Source organism: Bufo bufo, chromosome 8 (genome assembly GCF_905171765.1).
Source record: "Bufo bufo chromosome 8, aBufBuf1.1, whole genome shotgun sequence".
NCBI classification, from domain to species: Eukaryota; Metazoa; Chordata; class Amphibia; order Anura; family Bufonidae; genus Bufo; species Bufo bufo.
Window position 1 is genome coordinate 109919352 of NC_053396.1, and position 26616 is coordinate 109945967.

A 26616-nucleotide genomic window follows, 5' to 3' on the forward strand; every position below is an offset into this window, starting at 1 on the left:
GCCACACTCCCAGCCTGCGCCCGCCCTGCACGCTCTGCCTCCGCGAGTCCGCTGGGTCCGAACGCCGCCACCACCCCAGTGTCATGTGGCTCTCATAGACGACTGACTGTATGTATCTGTGTGTTCTCTGTCAGTGTGTACTTTAACTTTAATCACTGACACTGAGTCAGTAGTGCGGGCGGCCAGCGCAGCAGCAGCGATTAGCGTTAGTGATTCAGCGAATCAGCGGGGGGGCACCCGGGGGGGCAAGGAATGACCTGGGGGGGTAATTGCCCCCCTGTAGCGACACCACTGCAGCTGTCACTGGGCAAAAAAGGGATCCGAACCAGCTGGAACCGGATTTCATCTCAGGTAAGACCTGTAAACACAAAAAGGGGGGAGACACAAAAAACACACCACCATCAGCCAAATAAAACAGACCAATAAAACCAGACCAAGTGATCGTGTCCTCATGCGTCCCCCAAGCTATACGCTCTGGGGGGCCACCACATTCTGTTGCACCTGGTAGCCTGTGTCACATGGCCTGTTATAGGGGGGGCTTACAGCCTTATCATCTCTCCCACTGCCTGAGGTATGTGGGAGCTTGGCTGTAAGTTGTATCTTAGCACCTCTCAGACCGTGTTCACACACGGTAGGTAGTCTAGTGGTAGGAATCCATGCCACATGGAGATACCTTGACGGTGGTGCAAAAGGGCTCCGATGTGTTCCTGGAATATATTGGCTAAAGTCTCAGTTCTTAACATCAGCTTGAGGGATTAGCCAGTGTTGTCAGTTGCATATAATTGTGGTGCACCTTTCGCAGTGATTTATGTATTTGTATATTGTCATCCACACATTATCCCATCTTGTGTAGGATGCCATTGTGGTGCATGTGGTCCGCTGCCGGCATCCTCCATTGTATGCATTTTTGCTGGGAATTGTCGTTAGCAACGGATCACATGCGGAGGAATTTCTTTATGTATATACACTCACCTAAAGAATTATTAGGAACACCTGTTCTATTTCTCATTAATGCAATTATCTAGTCAACCAATCACATGGCAGTTGCTTCAATGCATTTAGGGGGGTGGTCCTGGTCAAGACAATCTCCTGAACTCCAAACTGAATGTCAGAATGGGAAAGAAAGGTGATTTAAGCAATTTTGAGCGTGGCATGGTTGTTGGTGCCAGACGGGCCGGTCTGAGTATTTCACAATCTGCTCAGTTATTGGGATTTTCATGCACAACCATTTCTAGGGTTTACAAAGAATGGTGTGAAAAGGGAAAAACATCCAGTCTGCGGCAGTCCTGTGGGCAAAAATGCCTTGTGGATGCTAGAGGTCAGAGGAGAATGGGCCGACTGATTCAAGCTGATAGAAGAGCAACGTTGACTGAAATAACCACTCGTTACAACCGAGGTATGCAGCAAAGCATTTGTGAAGCCACAACACGCACAACCTTGAGGCGGATGGGCTACAACAGCAGAAGACCCCACCGGGTACCACTCATCTCCACTACAAATAGGAAAAAGAGGCTACAATTTGCACAAGCTCGCCAAAATTGGACTGTTGAAGACTGGAAAAATGTTGCCTGGTCTGATGAGTCTCGATTTCTGTTGAGACATTCAAATGGTAGAGTCCGAATTTGGCGTAAACAGAATGAGAACATGTATCCATCCTCTGATGGCTACTTCCAGCAGGATAATGCACCATGTCACAAAGCTCGAATCATTTCAAATTGGTTTCTTGAACATGACAATGAGTTCACTGTACTAAAATGGCCCCCACAGTCACCAGATCTCAACCCAATAGAACATCTTTGGGATGTGGTGGAACGGGAGCTTCGTGCCCTGGATGTGCATCCCTCAAATCTCCATCAACTGCAAGATGCTACCCTATCAATATGGGCCAACATTTCTAAAGAATGCTATCAGCACCTTGTTGAATCAATGCCATGTAGAATTAAGGCAGTTCTGAAGGCAAAAGGGGGTCCAACACCGTATTAGTATGGTGTTCCTAATAATTCTTTAGGTGAGTGTATACCCCTTTTCATATGTACAGCCACATGGAATGAATGGCGCTTTAAAAATATGTAATAATAATAATAATACTGATAAAGAACCACCAGAGGCAATGCACCTAGTTTAATTCTGGAAGTGCTTGATAAATAGTCGGCAAAGGAAAGACAGGTGAAGAAAATATACCTGTATAATAGAAAGCTTAAAAACAGGTGAGCTGTAAAACGTGCCCCAATATCTCAGAAAGTTAGAATATTATATAGGACCAATTCCAAAAAAAGATTTTTAATACAGAACTGTTGGCCTACTGAAAAGTATGTATAGTATGTATATGCACTCAATACATGGTCGGGCCTCCTTTTCCATGAATTACTGCATCAATGCGGCATGGCTTGGAGGCGATCAGCCTGTGGCACTACTGAGGTGTTATGGAAGCCCAGGTTGCTTTGATAGTGGCCTTCAGCTCATCTTCATTGTTGGGTCTGATGCCTCTCATCTTCCTCTTGACAATACCCCATAGATTTTTTATGGAGTTTAGGTCAGGCGAGTTTCCTGGCCAATCAAGCATAGTGATACCGTGGTTGTTAAACCAGGTATAAGTCCTGATGGAAAATGAAATCAGCATCTCCATAAAGCTTGTCAACAGAGCAGAGGGAAGCATGAAGTGCTCTAACATGGAGGCAAATGACCCATTTCAGACTTAACCTCTTCCCGCCACACTAACGCCGATCGGCATCAGTGTGGCAGCTCCCTCAGGTCACACTAACGCCGATCGGCGTCATCTCGTGAGACCCAAGATTTGCGGCGCACTATTCGGAAGTTATACTACAGCCTGCCAGCGATGATCATTCGCTGGCAGGCTGTAGATGTTAAAATAATCGCATCAGAAAGGTATATCAGACGCTGTTTTGTTAAAAGCGTCTAATATACCTGCTACCTGGTCCTCTGGTGGTCCCTTTTGCTTGGATCGACCACCAGAGGACACAGGCAGCTCTGTAATAAGTACCACTAATCACCACACTACACTACACCCCCCCTGTCACTTATTAACCCCTTATTAACCCCTGATCACCCCATATAGACTCCCTGATCACCCCCCTGTCATTGATCACCCCCCTGTAAGGCTCCATTCAGACGTCCGTATGTGTTTTGCGGATCCGCAAAACACGGACACCGGCAATGTGCTTTCCGCATTTTGCGGATCCGCACATTGCCAGAACTATATAGAAAATGCCTTTTCTTGTCCGCAATTGCGGACAAGAATAGTACATGTTCTATATTTTTGTGGAATGGAAGTGCGGACCCAGAAGTGCAGATCCGCAATTCCGGATCCGAGCGGGACAAAGTCTGTCCGCATAGAAATGAATGGGTCCGCAATTCCGTTCCGCAAAAACAAAGTAAAATCGCTGCGGCGCTATAAAGATCACTTTTGAGGGGCATTGCGAGATCATAGAAGATTTTTTTTTGCCACAAGTTAGCGGAAATTATTATTATTTTTTTTTTTTCTTACAAAGTCTCATATTCCACTAACTTGTGACAAAAAATAAAATCTTACATGAACTCACCATACCCCTCACGGAATCCAAATGCGTAAAAATGCCCTGTGAAATCCTAAAAGTACTCATTGGAATTTGGGTCCCTTTGCGCATCTTGGCTGCAAAAAAGTGTCACACATGTGGTATCGCTGAACTCAGGAGAAGTAGGGCAATGTGTTTTGGGGTGTATTTTTATATATATCCATGCTGGGTGAGAGAAATATCTCTGTAAATTGACAACTTTGTATAAAAAAAAATTTAAAAGTTGTCATTTACAGAGATATTTCTCACACACAGTATGGGTATATGTAAAAAGACACCCCAAAACACATTGCCCAACTTCTCCTGAGTACGGCGATACCACATGTGTGACACTTTTTTGCAGCCTAGGTGCGCAAAGGGGCCCAAATTCCTTTTAGGAGGGCATTTTTAGACATTTGGGGGGTATGTATACTATCCTGGCATTCTAGCACCTCAAGAAACATGACAGGTGCTCAGAAAGTCAGAGCTGCTTCAAAATGCGGAAATTCACATTTTTGTACCATAGTTTGTAAACGCCATAACTTTTGCGCAAACCAATAAATATACACTTATTGGATTTTTTTTTATATCAAAGACATGTAGCACAATAAATTCTGACACAAACTTGTATAGAAATGTAATTATATTTGAACAATTTAACCAAAGAAAGTTAAAAATACACCTTTTTTTTTTAAATTGCGGCCTATTTTGATTAATATCGGAAAAACGAAAAATGTCAGCAGCAATCAAATACCACCAAAAGAAAGCTGTATTTGTGAGAAGAAAAGGAGGTAAAATTCATTTGGGTGCCAAGTTGCATGACCGAGCAATAAACCGTTAAAGTTGTGAAGTGCCGATTTGTAAATAAGGGCCTGGTCACTAGGGGGTATAAACCTGTGGTCCTTAAGTGGTTAATAACTAAACCATAATAAATACTAAAATAATGACATGACACCTTGTGTTGGAATAAAAATGGCCGCAATGCTTTATTAAGGGTAAATAAATTAATAAATAATTAAAACTTCAAATTCATAAATAAATAACCATTAAAAATTCCAATAATTACCGAAATCCCGTCAGCAATAGCTGAGTGATACAGCCCCTCTAATAAAGCAAAGCGGCATAAGGATAAGAATAGGGAGGGAGGGCGGGGCGACGATCCGGTCTTAATGAAACTGGCCCAGAAGCGCCGCCAAAACCCTCTTTTTAAGGACTAAACTTTTCTGCCGCTGGCATCCACACCAATCGGCTGTCCAGAAATCTCCCCTAGCAATCAGCTGCACCAATCAGAAGGATCCCTGCTTGACATCTAAGGCTCAGGTGAGACCGGCTAAAACCAGCTGATTCTGACAGGACTTAACCCTTTCCTAAAAACCTGAAATAAAAGAGCGGGAAAGCAAGAAAAAAGGGGGGGGGGGAGAAAAAACGAGCAAAACCATACAAAATATACATATTTAACGGTGTCATTGCCCGCATGTGTCCCCCAAGCGAAACGCTCTGGGGGGCCTGAACATTTCCTGGTAGACAGCTACGTAGACTATTACCAGCAGGTGACTTGGCTCCCCAAACCATTGCTGGGTGTGCCCTGATAAAAGGGCTATGTCAATAAATGGACAGTGCACTGCATGCTGCGCGTCCGCTCGTCCCTCATTACCCTGCACCTGTCAAGAGAAGCTGCCTATGGTGCTTGTGGTGGTGGTGGTGGTGCTTGTGGTGGTGGTGGTGGTGGTGGTGGGAGGGCTAAACTTTTGCACCAAGGCCTATGAGCCTTTAGGTTTGTCCTGGCAGAAGGGAATCAGAGTGGGGATATCCCCTCTATACTTGTTTGCTATGGTTGGTCTACCCTTCATCTTGGTGGAGTTGGTAACCTCCATATAACCATACTTTCCAACTTTTTGAATGCTCAAGGACGGACACTTATGGTTCATTGTGTGAAAGATCCATTTTTCCTGCATTTTTATGCACTTCATTCGTTTTCCTTTGCACAACAGCACAAAACTTATCTGGATACAGAAATGTCTACTTTCCAAATTGCATCAAATAATGCAATAATATACAAGGTGGGCTCTAATATACAGATAGGAACCAGACAGACACTTTCTGGGTCAATACTGGAAATCTATACCTCAGATCAAAATCAACGAGGGACATGGGTTAAAAGTAGGGACTGTCCCTCTGAAAGAGGGGCACTTGGGAGGACTTCTATAACCTAATGGGTCACATGCGGTTCTTGTCCTGAAGATACATCAGAGCAGTAGCCCATAGCAACCAATCAAATCACAGCTTTCATTTTCCAATTTGCACTTGAATTAGAAAAGCTAGAATCTGATTGGTTGCGCTTAATCTTCCGCTTCATACATTCGGCACCAGGAGTCAGATAACCTCCCTTTTACTGGCCTCATGCTCTTCACCATATCATTCAGTAGTGTCTAAATCCCAAGCGCTGAAATCTCCTCCAGCTGTTTTTTTTTGTTGTTGCCAGGAGCAAACATGGCGGCAGCCGGTCCTACAAGTTAGAGCAGTGACACGTCATGGCTGTACACGTGACTCATGTCACCTGCGCAAGAAGGCGGAAATACAGGATCCGGGGTAGCAGCAGGCGTTAGGGAGTGTGGACGAGGTAGATCGCTGTGCCTGGAGCGGCGGGGTGAGTGCGGGGCTCCTTCTAGATTAACCCTTTCTTCTGCGTCGTGTACATGTAGATCGGTATTCTGATCTCGTCGTCCATACAGACACAGTGTGCTTGCTGTGGTGTCTTATTAGTGACCATGTCAGCGCATTTCTCATCGTATTCAGGAAGGATCAGGGATCTCTGATTGTGGTGGTCCTGATGCGACAGTCTGATGAGGTGGGATGTACTGGGGGTATACTACAGGCTCAGTCCTGGAAGCATTATGTCTCTGAATACACGTCACATTGGTCTGACAGGCAGCGAGAGCTCTTGGTGCATACATAACGAGGTGTGAACAGAGACCAAGTCATTGATCTTTCATCTGCATGAGGTTAGAGGGGTTTCATGGGACTAGACAAATGGTTGTGGGGTCTGCCCCCCGCCGATCAGCAGAGCGATAGGGCTGAAGTACCAAACCCGCGTCAGCCGCACTGAGCTGACTGCTGATCACTGATAGCCTTGGCGGGGTCAGATCACTAGTGACCAAAGTGATGCCCATCCTTTACTCCCCTAGCGGTAGATGTCAGGGGACTATTGGGGTCTACTCCTGCATACTTGTACTCGATCGTTGGGTACCTTCCGAAATTAGGCTATGCTCACAAGACATCCAGCTGCCTGACCTGGTGCAAATGGCAGCTGTTAGCCGGACAAAAGACCATTGCGTTTATGCCAGAAAGCGGATGGATCACCGCTGGACCTTATTGCAGTCATTTGGGATCCGGTGGTGAAGTAGAGGATCTGACAAGCTGCTCTGTGCTGGAACAGCCTGCCGGATCTCATAACGGAGATGTGAACAAAGTCTTATAATTAGATTTCATTTAGAACCTGTTTACTGTTGCATTTGGAATCCGGTAGCCTGATCGGGCTAGCGGAGCCCACTATATCCAGCGTTACCGGATACAACCATGACTATAATGGGATCCGGCTGGAGAAAAAACATTGCATGCAGCGTTTTTTGTCCAGTTGAATCCCAGCATATTTGCCGGGGAGCTGCGGAACTCCACCAGATCCCATTATAGGTATATGGCAGTACATGGTCGTCTCCAGTAGTGCCTGATATGGTGAGGTCTGGTGGCCTGATCCCGAGTCGGAGCGGGCAATGGAATCCAAACAGAACAGTGAAAACTGCTCCTGCATGGACGCGACCAGAGTCCATAGCGACCAGCTCTCATAGTAGTTAGGTACATGAAACAACGGACAGGTGTGGTGTTGACCTTGAAAGAAAGCAGCCATGTTCTAAGGTTATGCGTTTTCGAGGGACCACACGTTCCCTATCCAGAAGGTTGCACCTCTTCAATCTCGGAACATCCAATACTTAAGACTAAAGCAAGTTATCAGGTCCCACTGTCTCCACCAGGGCTCCTATGGGATGTCCGAAAATACCAAATAGTGAAGCACTGCAGATCACCAGAAATGTATTGCGTGATTGTACTCACATGCGCAGCTTGGTATATAGGCACATCATATACACTCCACGGCTCTCCTCCTTTTCGTCCTTCTTCACCACCACTAAAGCATATATACGCTCCAATGGTAAAGCACCGCTAGAAAGGTCGGTGTATAAAAAGGTTTATTATACTCACAAAACATGAGATAAAACAAGCAGTCAGAGCTGTCTTTACAATTCTGCCCGACCTGGGTTATGCTTCATCAGGACGCCCCTGACGAAGCGTGGAGCGAAACCCGGGTCGGAACGTGCGGTCCCTCGAAAACGCATGTTCTGAACTGTGACCTCTACCCACTTTACATTTGGGAATCGCCGCGACTTACCATTGCTATACGTATTGGAACTATTTTTTCTATATGTTCTTCTAAGGGCCCTTGCACCCGACTGTTTGCCCTCTGAGACATACGGTCCGTGATCGGGCCATATGTCCCAGAACGGCATTGATCGTGCACACGGGGGTACACAGCATCATAGATTAGCCTGCACTCATATGATTTTATGAGTGCGGGACAATAGCGCCACGGGCGGCCGACATGCACAGCATGATTGTAATCTATGATTTTGTGTGCTCCCGTGCGCACGATCAATGCCGCTCCGGGACATATAGCCCGATCAGACTATGTCTCGGAGGGCATACGGTCGTGTGCAAGGGCCCAAACCCTGCACCACCCTATTTCAGTTTAATCCAATTTTAACATTATATTTTTAAAGGGGTTCTGCAGTTTGTTTAAACTGATGATCTATCCTCTGGATAGATCATCAGCATCTGATCGGTGGGGTCTGACCCCCGGGACCCCCGCCGGTCAGCTGTTTGAGAAGGCAGTAGCGCTGCGGCCTTCTCGCTGTTTACTGCCGGCCCAGTGACATCACGACTAGTATCACTGGCCTGGGCGCGGCTAAGCTCTGTTCACTTGAATGGAGCTTAGCCCCGCCCACGCTAGTTGAAACTAGTCGTGACGTCACTGGGCCAGTGGTAAACAGTGAGAAGGCCGCAGCGCTACTGCCTTCTCAAACAGCTGACCGGCGGGGGTCCCGGGTGTCGGACCCCACCGATCAGATGCTGATGATCTATCCAGAGGATAGATCATCAGTTTAAACAAACTGCAGAACCCCTTTAAGGAAATGCAATTCTGTAAGATATGACAGAACATGGGTGGCATTCGTGTTGTGGCAGTGGTTTTCATGGACCCAGAGACTTCAGCGGGGGTGTTTGGGACACGTCACAGACCTAATAAAGCAGTGGAGTCAGTGGAAAGTCTCATGTGTAAACAAACACACTAAAATCAACGGGTACGCGTCCGGATTAATTGACGTCTGCAAGAGGCCTAAGAGTGGAGCTTCAGTTAGGGGACGGTCACACGGTCAGGTTTCTGCGTGCAGTTTTGGAAGCCGAAACCAGGAGTGATTTAAAAAAAGAGAAGTGGCATCTGCCTTTTATACTTTCTTCCCTTTTATGATCCACTCCTGATTTTGGCTCCCAAAACTGCGGGCAGAAACCTGACCATGTGGCCGTACCACAAGTGAGTGTGTGTTACACATTACTATCTGACAGACTACATAGAGCTTTGGTGTGACATATATGTAATGCTTGTAACTTTAGTCATAAAATGCGTTGTATATCCTTCATTGTAGAAATCAGATTTAGGTGTCCTTAAAGGGATTTCCCTGGGAATAAGTTAAAATGGCTGCCAGCCACCTGATCTAGAATGTGAGCAGGGCTGGTTGCCTCCACTTGCAGAGCTGCCTGGGAGGGTGAGGGGTGGGTCCACATTACACTCAGACACCTGCATATACTGTATATTGGGGAGTGTTCCTGTCAGGCTGCTCAGCCATGATGGCACATACTAGGCCGGATCGCATTATGATCTATTGTAGAGCAGTGTAGGGTGTAGTAAGGCCCCTCACCCCCTAGTCAGCTCTGCAAGTGAAGACAAACCAGTCCTGCTCACATTCTAAAAATACTATAAAATACAAGAAACTATAAAAATGTGATAACCCATAAAACTATAGTAAATAAAAAAATAATGGCTGCACACACATATAAGCAGTAAAGCTGAGAAATGGGGATCATTCTAAATTCAAGTGGTACTATACCTACTATTGGAATCAATGGAAGCTCTTAGCGCACATTTTGATCAAACTTGTGTCGGGCCCATCCACCACGCGTCAAGGTGGCTTCTGCGGACGGGTCCCTATCACTAATATACCGCCTCTCTTGGACTTATCCAAGTCCACATTATCAGGGCAGTGAAGCTTCCATTGATTCCAATAGTAGGTATAGTACCACTTGAATTTAGAATGATCCCCATTTCTCAGCTTTACTGCTAATGTGTGTGCAGACATTATTTTTTTATTTATTATGTTTGCCTTATGGATGTGCACCCATGACTGATTATGAATAAGAATTTGCCAGTCTAAACTTTCTTGTAATATTTATCTGAGGGTGGCGCCTCTTTTAGACTGAGCACACGCCCATCTGCCTGGGGCTTCTGAGCAAAGTACAAATGAAGCTGGTTCCTTCACTGCCCTGATAATGTGGACTTGGATAAGTCCAAGAGAGGCGGTATATTAGTGATAGGGACCCGTCCGCGGATGCCACCTTGACGCCTGGTGGATGGGCCCGACACAAGTTTGATCAAAATGTGCGCTAAGAGCTTCCATTGATTCCAATAGTAGGTATAGTACCACTTCAATTTAGAATGATCCCCATTTCTCAGCTTTACTGCTTATATGTGTGTGCAGCCATTATTTTTTTATTTATTATGTCTGCCTTATGGATGTGCACCCATGACTATGATTATGAATAAGAATATGCCAGTCTAAACTTTCCCATAAAACTATAGTGGATTTCCCCCCCCCCCCCCCCCCCCCCAGTTCTTCCCCATCTGGAATTCTTTTCCAGCTTCCCACTACATTGTGTAAAATAATAAATGGTGCCTTTAGAAAGTCCAAAAAAAACCCAGCCCTGATACAGCTATTTCAAAGGAAAGATAAAAAAAAGTTATGGCTCCTGTAAGGCAGGGAGTAAAAAAACAAAAATGAAATTTGTCTGGGTCCTCAAGGGGTTAGTCAGCTCCAAAATCATAGCACGTAGGATAGGTGGCCCGAAATCTGGTGGTTTATGCAAATGAGGATTTGGGTGCACCAGGGGCAGAGCTGCTCTCTTCAGTGCACCTGGTTTTCCCTGAGTCTTTGTTACCAGCTCCGATATCTTAGGGACTGTTAATGCAACAAGAGGGCGACAAGGGTGACAAAGCGGTGGTGCACCAACAGCAGATGTCCGGTAGATGAGGATCAACAGCTGGATTTCCACATTGTTGGGCAGAGAAGACCCTATCAGAGAAATCTTACTTCCATCTCCCTACTGAGAACAGATTCAGGCTTGGCGCAAATTATAGGAGAGGAGGGGGCTTTGGTACAGGAAGAGATACCTGTGAAATGGATGGCTTCTGACCACACCTGTCATCACAAAAGTGGAGTAACTGCATTAGGCCTCACACGGACCGCAAAGTACAGGCACCGACTGTGTGGACCCGTATGCGACACGGACCCCTTCATTTGAAATGATCCGCATCCAACGGTCTACACTGCAAAAAAAAGTAGCGCATGCACTACTTTTTTGCTGTGTGGAGGCACAGGCAGAAAACAGTGGGGTTCTGTGACACTGTTAAGCACCCCACCTTCAGGATTGTGGACCCATTCAAGTGAATTGTGTACCGCATCACAAATGCAGAACCAACAGCTGGTGCCTGTATATTGCGGACCTGTTTGTGGACTACAATACGGGCACTGGCCAATGACGGCTGTGTGCATGAGGCCTTAAACAAAGCCATTAGGTTCCAGTTGTACTGTATTTTTATTTTTTTGCCCTAATGGGGTGGAATGACAGGTTTATTTCCATGTCATCCACCATAATGGCCACAAGGAGATTGACTCTTGACCTCTGTAGGGGCAGGAACACAGACAGAGAGAGAGTTTAAATTACCCCACCCACCCTCTCCCTTTAGGCCTCTTTCACACGAGCGTGTCCGGATGCGTTGCGGCAAACCCGCGCGAGTAGGTACGCAATTGCAGTCAGTTTTGACTGTGATTGCGTTCCGTTGTTCAGTTTTTATCACGCGGGTGCAATGCGTTTTGCACGCGCGTGATAAAAAACAATGTGGTACCCAGACCCGAACTTCTTCACAGAAGTTCAGGTTTGGGTTAGTTGTAGTGTAGATTGTATTATTTCCCCTTATAACATGGTTATAAGGGAAAATAATAGCATTCTGAATACAGACTGCATAGTACAATAGGGCTGGAGGGGTTAGAAAAAATTATTTAAGGCTACTTTCACACTAGCGTTCGGGGCGGATCCGTCTGATGTTTCATCAGACGGATCCGCTCCGATAATGCAGACGTTCGCATCCGTTCAGAACGGATGCGTCTGCATTAAAACTTAGAAAATTTTCTAAGTCTGAAAGTTGTCTGAGCGGATCCGTTCAGACTTTGCATTGTAAGTCAATGGGGAACGGATCCGCTTGAAGATTGAGCCATATGGTGTCATCTTCAAGCGGATCCGTCCCCATTGACTTTCATTGTAAGTGTGGACGGATCCGCTCGCCTCCGCACGGCCAGGCGGACACCCGAACGCTGCAAGCAGCGTTCAGGTGTCCGCTCACTGAGCGGAGCGGAGGCTGAACGCTGGCAGGCGGATGCATTCTCAGTGGATCCGCCTCCACTGAGAATGCATTGCTACCAGATGGATGCGTTCGGGGCCGCTCGTGAGCCCCTTCAAACGGTGCGCACGAGCGGACACCCGAACGCTAGTGTGAAAGTAGCCTTACTCACCTATTTTTTATTTATTTTTTTAACCCCTCCAGCCCTATTTTACTTAGCATTCTGTATTCAGAATGCTATTATTTTCCCTTATAACCATGTTATAAGGGAAAATAATAATGATCGGGTCTCCATCCTGATCGTCTCCTAGCAACCGTGCGTGAAAATCGCACCGCATCCGCACTTGCTTGCGATTTTCACGCAGCCCCATTCACTTCTATTGGGCCTGCGTTGCGTGAAAAACGCACAAAATAGAGCTTGCTGCGATTTTCACGCAACGCACAAGTGATGCGTGAAATCCGCCGCTCATGTGAACAGCCCCATAGAAATGAATTGGTCCTGATTCCGTGCAATGTGTTCAACTCATGCATTGCACCCGCGTGGAATACTCGCCTGTGTGAAAGGGGCCTTAGTGTTTCCTGTCCCTACAGGGGTCAGGTCAGAGAGAGGCCTCTCTTAGGTGGGAGGTGAAGAGTTTTATTGGCTGCAACAGTGTCCAAGCAGGTGTTGACAGTGGGGAACCTGAGCAAAGCAGCTGAGGACAAAAAAACCAAGGAGCTGGGACCCATCGCCAGGGAGCAAGTACTTCCCTTTTGCAGGTCTGACTAGAAAAGGGGTTTGCCAAAAAAACTAAACAAAAGGTGGCCAACCCCTTTAAGAAATAATTAAGACAATCTGTGTCATGGCATTTTTCTAATAGTGCTACAGATTACCCATTAAACAGTCTTTCCTGAATACTTGATCAGGGATCCATAAGAAAGTGATAGCATTACTGAGAGGGATGACCTGATTGTATCAGCCCTTCCTATTAAGGAGTCAATAAAACATGTTTGAGGTAAGGAAACTACTTGAGCCCTTAGTATTTGCACCTTGTCTCGGGGAGGACGTAGTTGCACAACTTTCTGTATCTTGCCAACCTGAGCCCTTTGGACTATGATTTGGTGAGGTTTGAGATAGTGAGGAGACAACTGAATTTGGGATGCCCAACCTGCGGCCCTCCAGCTGTTGCAAAACTTCAACTCCCAACCGGGCCTAATAGCTGTAGGCTGTCCAGGCAAGCTGGGAATTGTAGTTTTGCAAAAGCTGGAGGGCCGCAAGTTGGGCATCCCTGGCCTTGGGTATAATATGGGGCTGTGTTGGTTTCTAAAGCCAAGAACATAAAAGGTTTATTCTATGGCAGGTTAACAACTCGTGCAATATAGCTAATAAGAAGTAAACTACGCTTGATAACTTCATCTAATAATGATTTCCTTTGTTAATAAAATATTAAGCAGGCTTGTGTAATATTTACCAAGGACTAGAGACTGAAAATAACTTCAGTTTGTCTCTACAACAGGATGCTGATGTGTAGGATGTTGGCATTCAGTATGCTATGTAGTCTGATTTAATCCATGGGCATTTTTATTTTTAAGTGTTATAACTAAAAAAAGAAGCATTACTCTCCTCTACCGATTTCCCCACTGCTGCTGTTCCCTGTTGTTCTCCTCTGTCCTGTCCTGACACACTGGAAAAGCCCACTTAGCCAATCTCTGACCTTAATGGTGACACGCCTCATACAGTGACTGGCTGTAGGACTTTACCAGCATGTCCAGCGCAGCAATCCAAGACAGGAAATGTATAGCTGCAGGAAACCGCAGTGGAGTGGGATTGGTGGAGGTGAGTAATGTTTGTTTTTATTTTTAACCCTTTCTGACCTATTTTTTTATTATATCTCCCTTTTTAAACCCCTTTAAAGGGAGCCTGTCATCAGAACTATTGACATGTTCCCACTGTTCAAGCTGCCAGCTTTCAGAAACTGTATTTGGTGAATTTTAAAATTGGGGTGTTTGTGTGAAAAATCCACTTTTAAAATGTATCTGACGTCATAAAAATGTAGCTCAGGGAGTCACTGGGGCGTACTGCTGGATGAGGAGGGTCACCGTGTTTTCTCCTCTATGCCAATTATCTTGCTCTCGGAGACCTCCCCGGTCTTCCTGACATCGGCACCTTGCAGAAGACCTCGTTCTGTCACCAGGATCCTGACGTGAGCGGAGTTGTATACAGCTTGGCTTCAAGCGCTCACTGCGCATGCCTAGGATATGCAGGGACCACTGCCAGCTGAGGTCAGGATCCTGGCCACAGAACGAGGTCTTCTGCGCCTGTGTGAGATTTTGCACTGCCAGATGCTGACATCCGGAAGCCAGGACAGGTCTGTGGGAGCAAGTTGGGTGCGATAGAGGAGATGACTGTGATCGGCCTTATCCAGCAGTATGCCCCAGTGACTCCTTGAGCTATGGCTTCATGACGTCGGGGTGTTTGTGTGAAAAATCCACTCTTTAAAATGTACCTAATTGTAAAATTCAACAAAACCAATTTCTGAAAGCTAGCAGCTTGAACAGAGGGAACATGTCTGTAGTTCAATCGGCCCGATCTTTGATGACAGGTTCCCTTTTAATTATTTGACAGATATCAGTCCATTAATAGATGTTATTTGTGTTATAGGAAAGATGATTTCAGAAGGTGGTTCGTTTTTACGGGGCCTGTTAATAGGAGGTGCATTTTGTCTAGTGGTAACTCTTCTTGGACACATAAAGTTGGGCCATGAAGGTGCCACCCCCCATGAGCACCATCACATCCAGGCACCTAAGAAGGAGGAAGTTTCCAAGCTTTCAGAGGCAGAACAAATAGAGTTGAGTCAGAGCATGCGGGTCTACTGCATTATCCTTGTCAAGCCAAAAGACCTGAGCTTTTGGGCTGCTGTCAGAACCACATGGAGCAAGCACTGTGACCAGGCTGACTACTACAGCTCCGAACAGGTTAAAGTCTTTGAGTCCATCAACATTGAGAGCAGCGACATGTGGACTATGATGCGGAAAGCTATCCAAATGGCACATGAGAAACATAAACTTGCGTATAACTGGTTTTTCATCGCTCAACCCTCCACTTTTGCCATCATTGAAAATCTAAAGTATTTTCTGTTGAAGAAGGACCCTTTAGAACCTTTCTACATTGGGCATACTGAGAAAGATGGAGATTTAGACTATGTTGATTTAGCCGGTGGCATTGTGCTCAGTATTGGGTCAGTGAATCGTCTTATCAGTGTCATGAATGAACCAGATAAGTGTCCAGAAACAGGTGGTATAATATGGAAGGTCTCCGGAGATAAGCAATTGGCCATGTGCCTAAAGTACAAAGGAGTGGTTGCGGAAAACGCAGAAGACTCCGAGGGGAAGAATGTCTTCAACACCAAATCTGTTGGGACCTTGATTAAAGAAGCCATGGCGAATGATCCTCAAAAAGTGGTTGAAGGCTGTTGCTCAGACATGGCGATCACGTTCAATGGACTCTCTCCAAACCACATGCAGGTTATGATGTACGGCGTGTATAGGCTACGGGCTTATGGGCACAGCTTTAATGATGCGCTGGTGTTCTCGCCACCCCCAAACTCTGATAACGACTGAGGTGTCACAAGTCTTCTCTACAGTAATGTGTGTTGACCTCTACAGACCAGGACCTTGGAAGAAACAAATTGCTCGTATGGTGGCTATATTTATTTCTGTGAAGGAGACCATGACTGGGAGGTAGAACCGGATCCGTGTACATGTGTAATTTAGTTTTTCTGTACAGTATAGAAACTTCAGTCAGGACTTCCAGATACTTCTTTTATGGCAACTGATTTTACACGGTGATAACTTTTGCACTCAAATTCTATTTTTCTACTTCTCAGAGAACTGGGCTGATACTTTCTGCTTCTTCTTGTACAATTCTTCAGGGTGCTCCCTATGGGAGAGTGTAAATGATCTGACTTCTGTCTGTCACCTACATCATGACGGGTGATGTTGCCAAATGACATTCCCTGACTACCACGCGCCTCCAACTCCATTACCTCATCCACTTAAAGCTACTTGTGAACCATCTCTAGTATTTTTAGAAGATGTCTCAGTACCTCAGGTGTTTTCCCAGTAAGACAACTTGTCTACTATCCACAGGCTGATCATGAGAACTGCTGCCCGTTCTCCCTGTTTGAACGGAGTGTCAGACACTCATCTCCATTCAACTCTTTGGGACTGCTAGAGATGGCTGAGTAGATGTACCCATCTATCTCCGGTAGCCCCATAGAGCTGAATGGGGATGTCAGGGCGTATGCGTGACCGCCACTCCATTGAAATAGGAGAGCACAGGCCCCCATTCTTGTGATTGGCAGGGTCCCAGCGATCAGAGCCCGACGATCGTATGCTCTACCCTGTGGATACCAGATAAGTTGTCTTAATGGGACAACCCCTTTTTTATAAGAATCCACCCCGAGTCCACCTCCTGTAGGATGCATGGTGGATATGTTATATGGGGGAGGGCATTATGGCAATGTCTTTTATTTTTTATTTTTTTATGCTGCACCATGGTCTTTTGCTGCTGGCAGCTTTCCAGGCAGAACTGGATTCCTCTGGTTCTGAAGCTCCTTTTCTTAGAGCTCTACATTGTATTGTCCCTCTGTTATTACTCCTGAAAATGTAAAAAAAATTGACAACTAGGTGTCACAATTTAGTTTAAGAAGGGATGTGCCTACTAAGTCTGATACTGGAACTGGAGGAGATGCTTCAGGAGAATGGCAATACATAGGCCGGGTTCACATTCTTCTGATCCATCATACAGGCTTTTTTCTTTTTTTTTCTGTTCTTCTGACGGATCAGAACGATGGAAAAATAAATGATGTTGACCCGGCCTTAGTTGTTAACCTATTTGTAGATTTCCAGGAGGAACAGTACATTGCAGGGTTCTTAGAATACAACACTTCTGAGTTTATTATATGTCGGGAGAGGTGAGGGATCCTCTATCGGTGAGAGCTTTTATATTAAAGAGGTCCCCCAGGATAAATGAATTCTGCTAACATCTGCGGCAGATACTTTCCAAGCTGAGATCATTGTACTGCAGTAGTTTGCTCACGCTGTATGGTAATGGCCGATCTGTATGCATTGAACTCTATGTACACAGTGCATTTGATTGTGTGCAAAGCCACCGCTCTCAAGATCTCTGCCGGAAAGAAAACAAATTTTTAGTAATATGATGAATTTAAGGGAGTCTGTCAAAAATGTTGATGATTTTTTTTTTTTTTTGTTGCAGTGTTTTTGTTGGTGGTTTTAATGGGGTGTGCAGATGTTATTTTAAAGTCTGCAGTGAGATATAGAAGTCAAGTGTCTTTGTACTTTTTTATTTTATTATATTATAATTTTTTTTTTTTCTTCTTGTTTTGGTATATTTTTTTTTTTTTTTTTTTTTTTGTATTTTCCCCATATGTATTTTAACACGACTAGAAAAACACCAGAAAAACAAAAAAAAGTTGTGATTAATAACTACAACTTAACCCCACTCTTATAATTTTTGGGGTACAAAACCCTGGTGCAGCTGTGACATAAGCCCTACTGCATTATATCAGTGGTTCATTAACCTCTGTCTTACCAACAGGTTTTCTTCAAATTTCTCAAAATACAAAATGCCACTAAAGACTCAAAAAACATAAAAAATAAAAAATTCATGTAATGTAGGACTTGTGCAATAGCAGTGAATGGAGCTGAAAAATGTCTGTAGTCTTATACTGCCCTCCTAAAATCAGCAGAGATGGTGCCGCACAGCAGTCTCCCTCTGTCTGTTGAAGGGGTTGTCCAGGATAAGAAAAATATGGTTGCTCTCTTCCAAAAACGGCACCATACCTGTCCACAGGTTGTGTGTGAATGGAGCAGAGTTGCAATACCACGTCAATAGAGCTCAGCTGCAATACCACACACAACCCGAGGACAGGTGTGGTGCTGTTTTAGTAGGAAAGCGGTCATGTTTTTCTTTTCCTGAACAACCCCAGTAAAGCCCTTTTTTAAGTGTCTTTTACTGTTGACTTATCCTCTGGATAGGTCATGGGTGGTGGTCCGACACCTGGGACCCCCACCAATCAGCCATTTGAAAAGCCACCAACACTTGCAGTAGTGTTACAGCCTTCTCTCAGCTCACCAAGCACAGCACCGTACATTGTATAGCGACTGTGCTTGGTATCGCACTCGGCCCCATTCACTTCAATGGAGCTGTGCCGTGGCCTTGTGGCCGCTGGATAAGGCCCTGGTGTTACTGCGAGCGCTGCTGCCTTTTCGAACAAATGTTCAGTGGGGGGTCCGAGGTCCTGGAGCACCACCAATCACTTGGAAAACCCCTTTAATAACTGCAGTATGTACCGCCATTATAACCTCACCCTCCAGTGATTGTGTGAGCCTTTGTTACAGTACTCCTTCTACAGAGCTGAAAAGTAACATGGAACCGTCGGCCTATTGGTTACCAGCATGAAATCTAATTACCCCACTGATTTTTAATTTTTTTTAAAAATGTATAATGAAAAGAAAAATTATGAAAAAATAAATGTTAAGAATTTAATTTTGATAGATGACTATATACTGTAGGTATTACTTATTAATCTCTCTTCTGAAAAGGGTTGGTGAAAGAAGAAATTAGATTTGTCTGTTAATTGCTGTTCTGTACGGGACATACTGGCTTACAAGTGTCTAAGAGTTTTTTTTTTTTTTTTTTTTGAACACTTCACTGAAGTTGGTGCCTGGTAGACGCCTCTCCTCACTTGCTCTATTGAAATGACGTGCATGTTCGGCAGAACTGGAAGGCCATCGATATCAGATTGGTGGAGGGTCTGACTGTTGCCACCCTTGACAATGAGATGTTTAAGGGGCCTGGCGCATGTGCTATAACTCCTCTATAGTCTAAACTGGCACATCTAACAGTGGCGGCAGTGCAGGAGGTTGCGGTTTTATCCCATTCACCTGAACGGAAAGGAGCTTTAAAACCCGGCTAAGTACACTGCCCCATGTTGCTACAGCATTTTCACAAGCATCGTGGCCCCCTAAAACAGTGAGCCAGCAGGGGCGCTGAGAGTCTGATCCCGACCAATCTGATATTCATGATCTTTCCCAAGGATAGGCCATCCATAAAATGAACATGGGAAAACCCCTTTAAAGGGGTTGTCCGGGAATGAGGACTTTGTTCCATTAGTACAAGACAGACATACAACATACATCCATGTCTTACCTTTTCCACATGTTTCTGAAGCCCCGTTTTCTTATAGGAAATTCTTCACCGGAAGTGAAGTTTTCTTAGACTCAGTGACGTACCGGGTCCCTTGCAGGAGCGCTGAAGCCTCTTCCGGCTGCTCAGGGGGCCCGGTGACGTCACCGGCATAGATGGGCGGGCATTAGCGCTGCTCTCAAGCCCGCCCATCAGAGCCGGTGACGTTACCGAACACCCTGCCAGGCGGAAGCCTCCGCCCGGCAGTGTGTTATTGTAAACAAAAGAGCCTTTGCCCTGCGCGATTTAGCAGAGAGCATTGGAGCATGAACGTCTCCAATGCTCAAGTCAGGGGGGCTGCCTGGGTGAAAATAGGTTTGTCTGGGTTCAGCTCTGAACCCGGACAACCCCTTTAAGTATATCTGCAAAGTTTTTTTTTTTTTTTAATGTCTGTTACAGTCCATTTTGTGCTAAGGGAGGACAGAAACAAATGGAAACTATGGGGAGATTTATCAAGACCTAAGCAAAGGAAAACTGGCTTAATTGCCCCTAGCAGCCAATCGGATTGGTCCTTTCATTTTCCAAAGGAGCTCTGAAAAATGAAAGGTGGAATCTGATTGGTTGCTATGGGCAATTTAAGCCAGTTTTCCTTTTATCAGACTGGTGCAATCTCCTCCCCCTCTGTCTATAACCAACTGTTACAATCTCTTAATCACTGGGCCAGATTTACTAAGATGGGCATATCGTACGCCTGTCTTGGTAAATAGACCGCTGGAGTCAGATGTGCCAAAAATAACAGCCGCCCCTTGTGGCAGTCTATGCGCGGAAAATTCAGATCTACGCCACCAGTTACTGGTGTAAATGATGGTAAATATGGTGGGGCTCGGCAGGTCCTGCCACATTTTCTTGCCACTTTTCTGGTGTGAGTCACAAATGTGGCAACTTTTTTACACCACACAAATGGCGTTAATAAATCCACCCCAGTGTCTTCCACGGCCATACTATAAGCTGCTGGCCAGCGCTAGAAGGTGTTTCAGTTTATACGGTGAGGAGAGATGTTTCTGTGTTTGCCGTTACCAGTCCTACACCAAGAACCACTTAAAGGGTCATTCACACATCCGCATCCGTTCTGCAATTTTGCAGAACGGGTGCCGACCCATTCATTCTCTATAGGGACAGAAAAGATGCGGACAAGAATAGGCAGTTCTATGGGGGTGCCAGCCGGGTGTATTGCGGATCCGCAATACACTACGGACGTGTGAATGGACCCAAAATGACATAATACAGAAACCACTGTTCGACTACAGCGCCACCTCTGCTCTCTCACTTTATTCACATTTGACCCACTAACACGTGTTGAGACATGACAAATTGGTTATTTACAGTTGGTCACTAGGACCAGTGGTTGTCACGTGTTGTTTAAGATATCTAAAAATTAACATTTAATTGTTTATCGTTAAAATTACTAACGAGAACTAACAAAATAAAAACTATCAGCCGTGTCTGCACTCCCGCTAGTAGTGGTCCGAGTATAGCTGTGAGGCTACTGGCGGACAGAACTTCACTGTGGGCTGCCTGGCTCACTCCGCGGGACAGTTCACTGCCCAAACCCCTGAAGACGCCAAGTGTTTGGCGAAACATGTCGGGGGGCAGAGAGTGATATATGTTACATTTTAGCCAGTCAGTGTTCTGCAAAGCATTAGTTCTGACATACTATTGAATGAACAGTGAGCGCTAGGAAGGCATTCAAAATCCGTAGGTAGCGGACTGTGACACAAACCGAGCCCGGTAGATTCTGTGTGGAAATGGAGGAGTGATCCAGGCAGCCCACAGTGAAGGTCTGTCCGCCAGTAGCCTCACAGCTATACTCAGACCACTACTAGCGGGAGTGCAGACACGGCTGATAGTTTTCATTAGGTTAGTTCTCGTTAGTAATTTTAATGATAAACAATAAATGTTAATTTTTAGATATCTTAAACAACATGTGTCAACCTAGAGACAACCACTGGTCCTAGTGACCAACTGTAAATAACCACCTCTGCTCTCTGGCGCATTAAACACTTAAGTTTAGTAGGGAATGTTTTAAATTGCAGAAAAGTTGGTTACAATGCATTGCGAATTCGTGTTTTTTTTTCACATTTTGTTATGGTGCGGCCTTGTGATAAAACGAAAGTTGTCATTTTTTCCCAATTATTCTGCACTCAATCCCCCACAATGAGACAGTGATAACAGAATCTTTTATCATTTATTGAAAAGGAAATTAAAATCTTGCATTGACATAAATATTTGGACCCTTTACTCTTTCTTGACCGATCTCCCCCCTCGGCATGATGCGGTCACCACCACGCTTCATTGTAGGGATGGTATTGGTCAGTGCCTGGTTTCCTCCAAACATGAATTAGGGCTCTTTCACACGAGCGGATGCCGTGCGGGTAATCCGCTGCGTGATAGAAAGCCAAGCCCCATCCTGGACAGCAGAGACTCGGATCATTAACATGACTGATAACGCTCTTTGCCTCTCTGTGATCTTTTTACTACAAAATCACGGTGACAACTTTATCTCACTGTGATTTTGTAGTAAAAAGATCACGGAGTATTATCAATCATGTTAATGCTCCGTGTCTCTGCTGTCCGGTGCGCGGCTTGGCTGTCATTCACGCTGCGGATGACACGCACGGCATACGCTCTTGTGAAACAGCCCTTAGGCCTTCTGCACACGAATGTTTTTTGCATTCCGTATACAGACCGTATTCATTTCAATGGATCCACAAAACAACATGTCCTATTGCCTGCAAATAACAATTCATGGCACCATTCAAGTCAATGGGTCAGCAAAAAAACTGGAATGCATCCGTATGTCTTTCGTATCCGTTCAGTTTTTGCGGAACTATCTATTGAAAATTTTATGCCCAGCCCAATTTTTAATGTACTTACTGTTTTTAAACCTTAGGATCCATTCACACGTCCGCAATTCTGTTCCGCATTTTGTGGCACGGAATTGCAGACCCATTCATTTTTATCGGGCAACACTGTGTGCTGTCCAGATCCGCACTTTCGGGTCCGCAATTCCGTTCCCGAAAAAAAAAAAAAAATAGAACATGTCCTATTCTTGTCCACAATTGTGGACAAGATTAGGCATTTTCTTTTAAAGTGCCGGCGATGTGCGGTCCGCACATGGCCGGTGTCTGTGTTTTATGGATCCGCAAAACACATACGGATGTGTGAATGGACCCTTATTGTATGGTTATAGTTGCGTTTCCGATCCGCAAAAAACGGATGAGAAACGGAAACCAAATGGAACAGTAAAACGGAATGGAAACTGAATCGCTACTGAACCGGAAAAACAGATCAGTTTAAAACGGACCACAAAACCATACGGTCGTGTGCAAGAGGCCTTAGAATTGAAGCCAAAAAGTTCAATCTTGGATGATCAGACCAGAGAAGCGTGTTTCTCACAGCCTGAGAGTCCTTTGTTTTGTTTTTTTTAAACATTTATGTTTCTTTTAGGCCTCTTGCACACAAACGTATTTTCATTCCGTTTCCTTTTCCGTTTTTTATTGTGGACCGTATACGGAACCATTCATTTCAATGGGTCTGCAAAAAAAACGGAACGTACTCCATGTGCATTCCGTTTCCATTTTTCCGCTTCGCAGAAAAATAGAACATGTCCTATTATTGTCCGCGTTACGGACAATGACAGGACTGTTCTTTTAGTGGCCAACTGTTCCGTTCTGCAAAATATGGAATGCACACGGATGTCATCTGTATTTTTTGCGGTCCACAAAATACATATGGTGGTGTGCAAGAGGCCTTACTAAGAAGGAGCTTCTTTCTAGCCATAAAGCCCAGATTGGTAGACCACTGCATTGATGGTTGACCTTCTGGAGGTAGCTTCTAAATAATAATAAAAAAAATTGACTGGTATGTGCATATGTAACAGCATTTCTTGTATAAAAAAATGAATAAATATTTGTAATTTTTTTATGGTCCCGAAAATTTGAGACAATGAATTTCTGTATGAATTAAACGCTTATTTTATATTATGTGTGCTTTTTATTCCCTAATTGACTCCATTTATTATTAGTATACTTAAAAAATATACATATTTTTCCCTGAGTTCCACTCTCAGAGATGCATTCATGATTCTGACTTCAGAGCTGAAATCTCCCAGTATCAATGTTAGTGCTTGTTCACACGTCCGTTGGTGTCCCGTTCCCATAATGCGTATCCGCAATACACGGGTACTGTTCCATTGTCATTCCGCATCACGGTTGCGGACCTATTCATTTCAATGTGTCTGCAAATCCGGAAGCACTACGGAGTGCTTTCTCGGGTTCCGTTCCGTGCCTCCGCACCGCAAAAAAGATAGAGCATGTTCTATCTTTTTGCGGAACTGAGGGATCGCGGGCCCATTCAAGTGAATGGGTCTGCGATCCCCATGTGCCTGCCCCTCGGGCACAGGACACCAACGGCCGGGTGAACGAGCCCTTATTCAGTGTGTTTTCAATACTTAGTTTCTAGCGAATTCTGTTGTGGCAAGAGCAATTTTTGATACGCCTGACACGTGTTTTTGGTCAGTGATTTATGAGCCAAAGCCAGGAGTAGAGCCTACTGCGAGATAAGGCACAGTGAAAAGATTTGTTCCTGTTCTCTGCTTTTGACCTGCACCTGGTTTTGGCCTTAGGCCTAATTCATATGTCAGTGATTCACAGACGTGTGCTGTCCGGTTTTTTGTTTTTTTGCGAACCTATTGAAATAAATGGTTCTGTATACAGTCCACAAAAAAAAAAAAACTTGGAATGGAAAGAAAATACATTTGTGTGCATGAACACTAAAAGCATGGTGGCTCAGTGGTTAGCACTGTTGCCTTGCTGCGCAGGGGTCCTGGGTTTGAATCCGTCCAAGGAAAACATTTGTATGGAGTTTGTATGTTCTCCCCGTCTTTGCATGGGTTTCCTCCCACACTCCAAAGACATACTGATAGGGAACTTAGAGTGTGAGCCCCATTGGGGACAGTGTGATGTTAATGTCTGTAAAGCGCTGCAAAATATAGTAGAGCTATATAAGTGCATATATAAATAAATAAAAAGTAAAATACAGACAAAAATGAGCTTTTATGGAGAAGCAAATAACCACCCAGCCAGGAAAAATACGCTACACCTATCTCCATGCTTCCCCTGTGCCATGCAGCCCTATGCAGGAGCCAGCTTAGGGTACTTTCACACTTGCGTTAAACTGTTCCGGTATTGAGTTCTGTCCTAGGGGCTCAATACCGGAAAAAAAAGCTTCAGTTTTATCCTAATGCATTCTGAATGGAGAGCAATCTGTTCAGTATGCATCAGGATGTCTTCAGTTCAGTCACTGTACGGTATTTTGACAGAGAAAATACCGCAGCAGCGTCCAAAATTCTGGAACACATGCCGGATCCGGCACTATTTTCCTTTGAAATGCATTAATGCCGGATCCGGCCCCAAGTGTTCCGGAAAAACGGAATCGGTTTTGCGGTCTGCGCATGCGCAGACCTTTAAAAATGTGAAAAAGATAAATACTGGATCCGTTTTTCCAGATGATAACTGGAGAGACGGATCCGGTATTGCAATGCATTTGTGAGACAGATCCACCTACTAATGGTATCCGTTTGCATGCAGAAACTGCCTGCCAGAATCCAACAACGCTATTGTGAAAGTACTCTTACCCTGGTTTTTCATAAAACTAAATGAATGCGATCGTTTCATGGCAACAGACAGTGAGAGAAAATGTCTGCTCTGTCAGAAATCTTTTTCATAGACATAAAAGAAAAATATAGGCAGACCAATAAATACAAATGATCCAAGGAGTGCGGTTTAAAATGGTACAAAACAAGACAGACCCAAGAAAGAGTCAAAAGAACCACCCTATAAATGCACATCAAACAATATCCATGGATAAAAATGTATATAAAGTTTATTAGACAACACCAAAAGACAGACACATTAAAAAAATTGTATACAATGTGAACAACGTGTCGGTAACGGAATAAAACCGACACATGCAGAATCCACAGAGCGTCCACTAATCAGGACATACAATATATACCAGCTATACACAATATCAACCTATAAATAACATGAAGACAATGTTGAATAAGATGAGGCCACTGATGAATAAAAGCAGACCACAATAAGGTCAAATAGTGAGAGCCAAACCGTGTATGAGCAGCTGGTGCAGTGGATCTGAATGAATGAAAGATGACAACACGTATCGCCGGCGCAGTCCGGCTTCCTCAAGGGTAATGAGCCCAATGTCAGTGCATCATATATATACAGAAAATAAGATCAAACAATTAAGCATAATATAATTCACCTGTGAGATGGGAGTGTGGGAGCGCAACAGCATGCCAGATGACGAGCAGCGACACATGCAAACAAGCGGATCGCGGACCGGAAATGCAAGAATCCCATGACCGGAAGTAGGAAGCCGTGATGGAACGCAAGATGCGTTCCACCAGCAAAAATGGCCACCGTGGAACGCATGCTGCGCTCATGAATAACAGAGGTATCTGAAGGGCCAGTGCAAAGCACAGATCGCGGACCGGAAGTGCAGGGGGTCACATGACCGGAAGTGGGAGGCCGTAATGGAACGCAAGATGCGTTCCACCAGCGAAAATAACCGCCGTGGAACGCATACTGCGTACATGATCAACAGAGGTATCTCAAGGGCCAATACACAGCATAAGAAAATACATGCAAGTACATTGAGAATATACACTCACCTAAAGAATTATTAGGAACACCATACTAATACGGTGTTGGACCCCCTTTTGCCTTCAGAACTGCCTTAATTCTATGTGGCATTGATTCAACAAGGTGCTGATAGCATTCTTTAGAAATGTTGGCCCATATTGATAGGATAGCATCTTGCAGTTGATGGAGATTTGAGGGATGCACATCCAGGGCACGAAGCTCCCGTTCCACCACATCCCAAAGATGCTCTATTGGGTTGAGATCTGGTGACTGTGGGGGCCATTTTAGTACAGTGAACTCATTGTCATGTTCAAGAAACCAATTTGAAATGATTCGAGCTTTGTGACATGGTGCATTATCCTGCTGGAAGTAGCCATC

The 26616-nt window shown here is 44.8% G+C and overlaps 1 protein-coding gene and 2 long non-coding RNA genes across 3 annotated transcripts; 1 reads left to right on the forward strand and 2 right to left on the reverse strand.

Annotated features, from left to right (window-relative positions):
- Positions 1-6134: 6134 nt before the first annotated feature.
- Positions 6135-17564, forward strand: C1GALT1C1 (C1GALT1 specific chaperone 1). Its single transcript, XM_040404913.1, has 2 exons — positions 6135-6198; positions 14969-17564. Exon 2 carries the CDS (start codon positions 14974-14976, stop codon positions 15925-15927), a length of 954 nt encoding a protein of 317 aa, XP_040260847.1. The 5' UTR covers positions 6135-6198; positions 14969-14973; the 3' UTR covers positions 15928-17564.
- LOC120977137 lies at positions 17126-26249 on the reverse strand. Its single transcript, XR_005773831.1, has 3 exons — positions 26239-26249; positions 25407-25410; positions 17126-19312 (listed from the first exon to the last, which is right to left on the reverse strand). It is a non-coding gene; the product is annotated as an uncharacterized LOC120977137 (long non-coding RNA).
- LOC120977136 lies at positions 19962-21812 on the reverse strand. The gene is made up of 2 exons (XR_005773830.1): positions 21553-21812; positions 19962-20829 (listed from the first exon to the last, which is right to left on the reverse strand). It is a non-coding gene; the product is annotated as an uncharacterized LOC120977136 (long non-coding RNA).
- Positions 26250-26616: the final 367 nt, after the last annotated feature.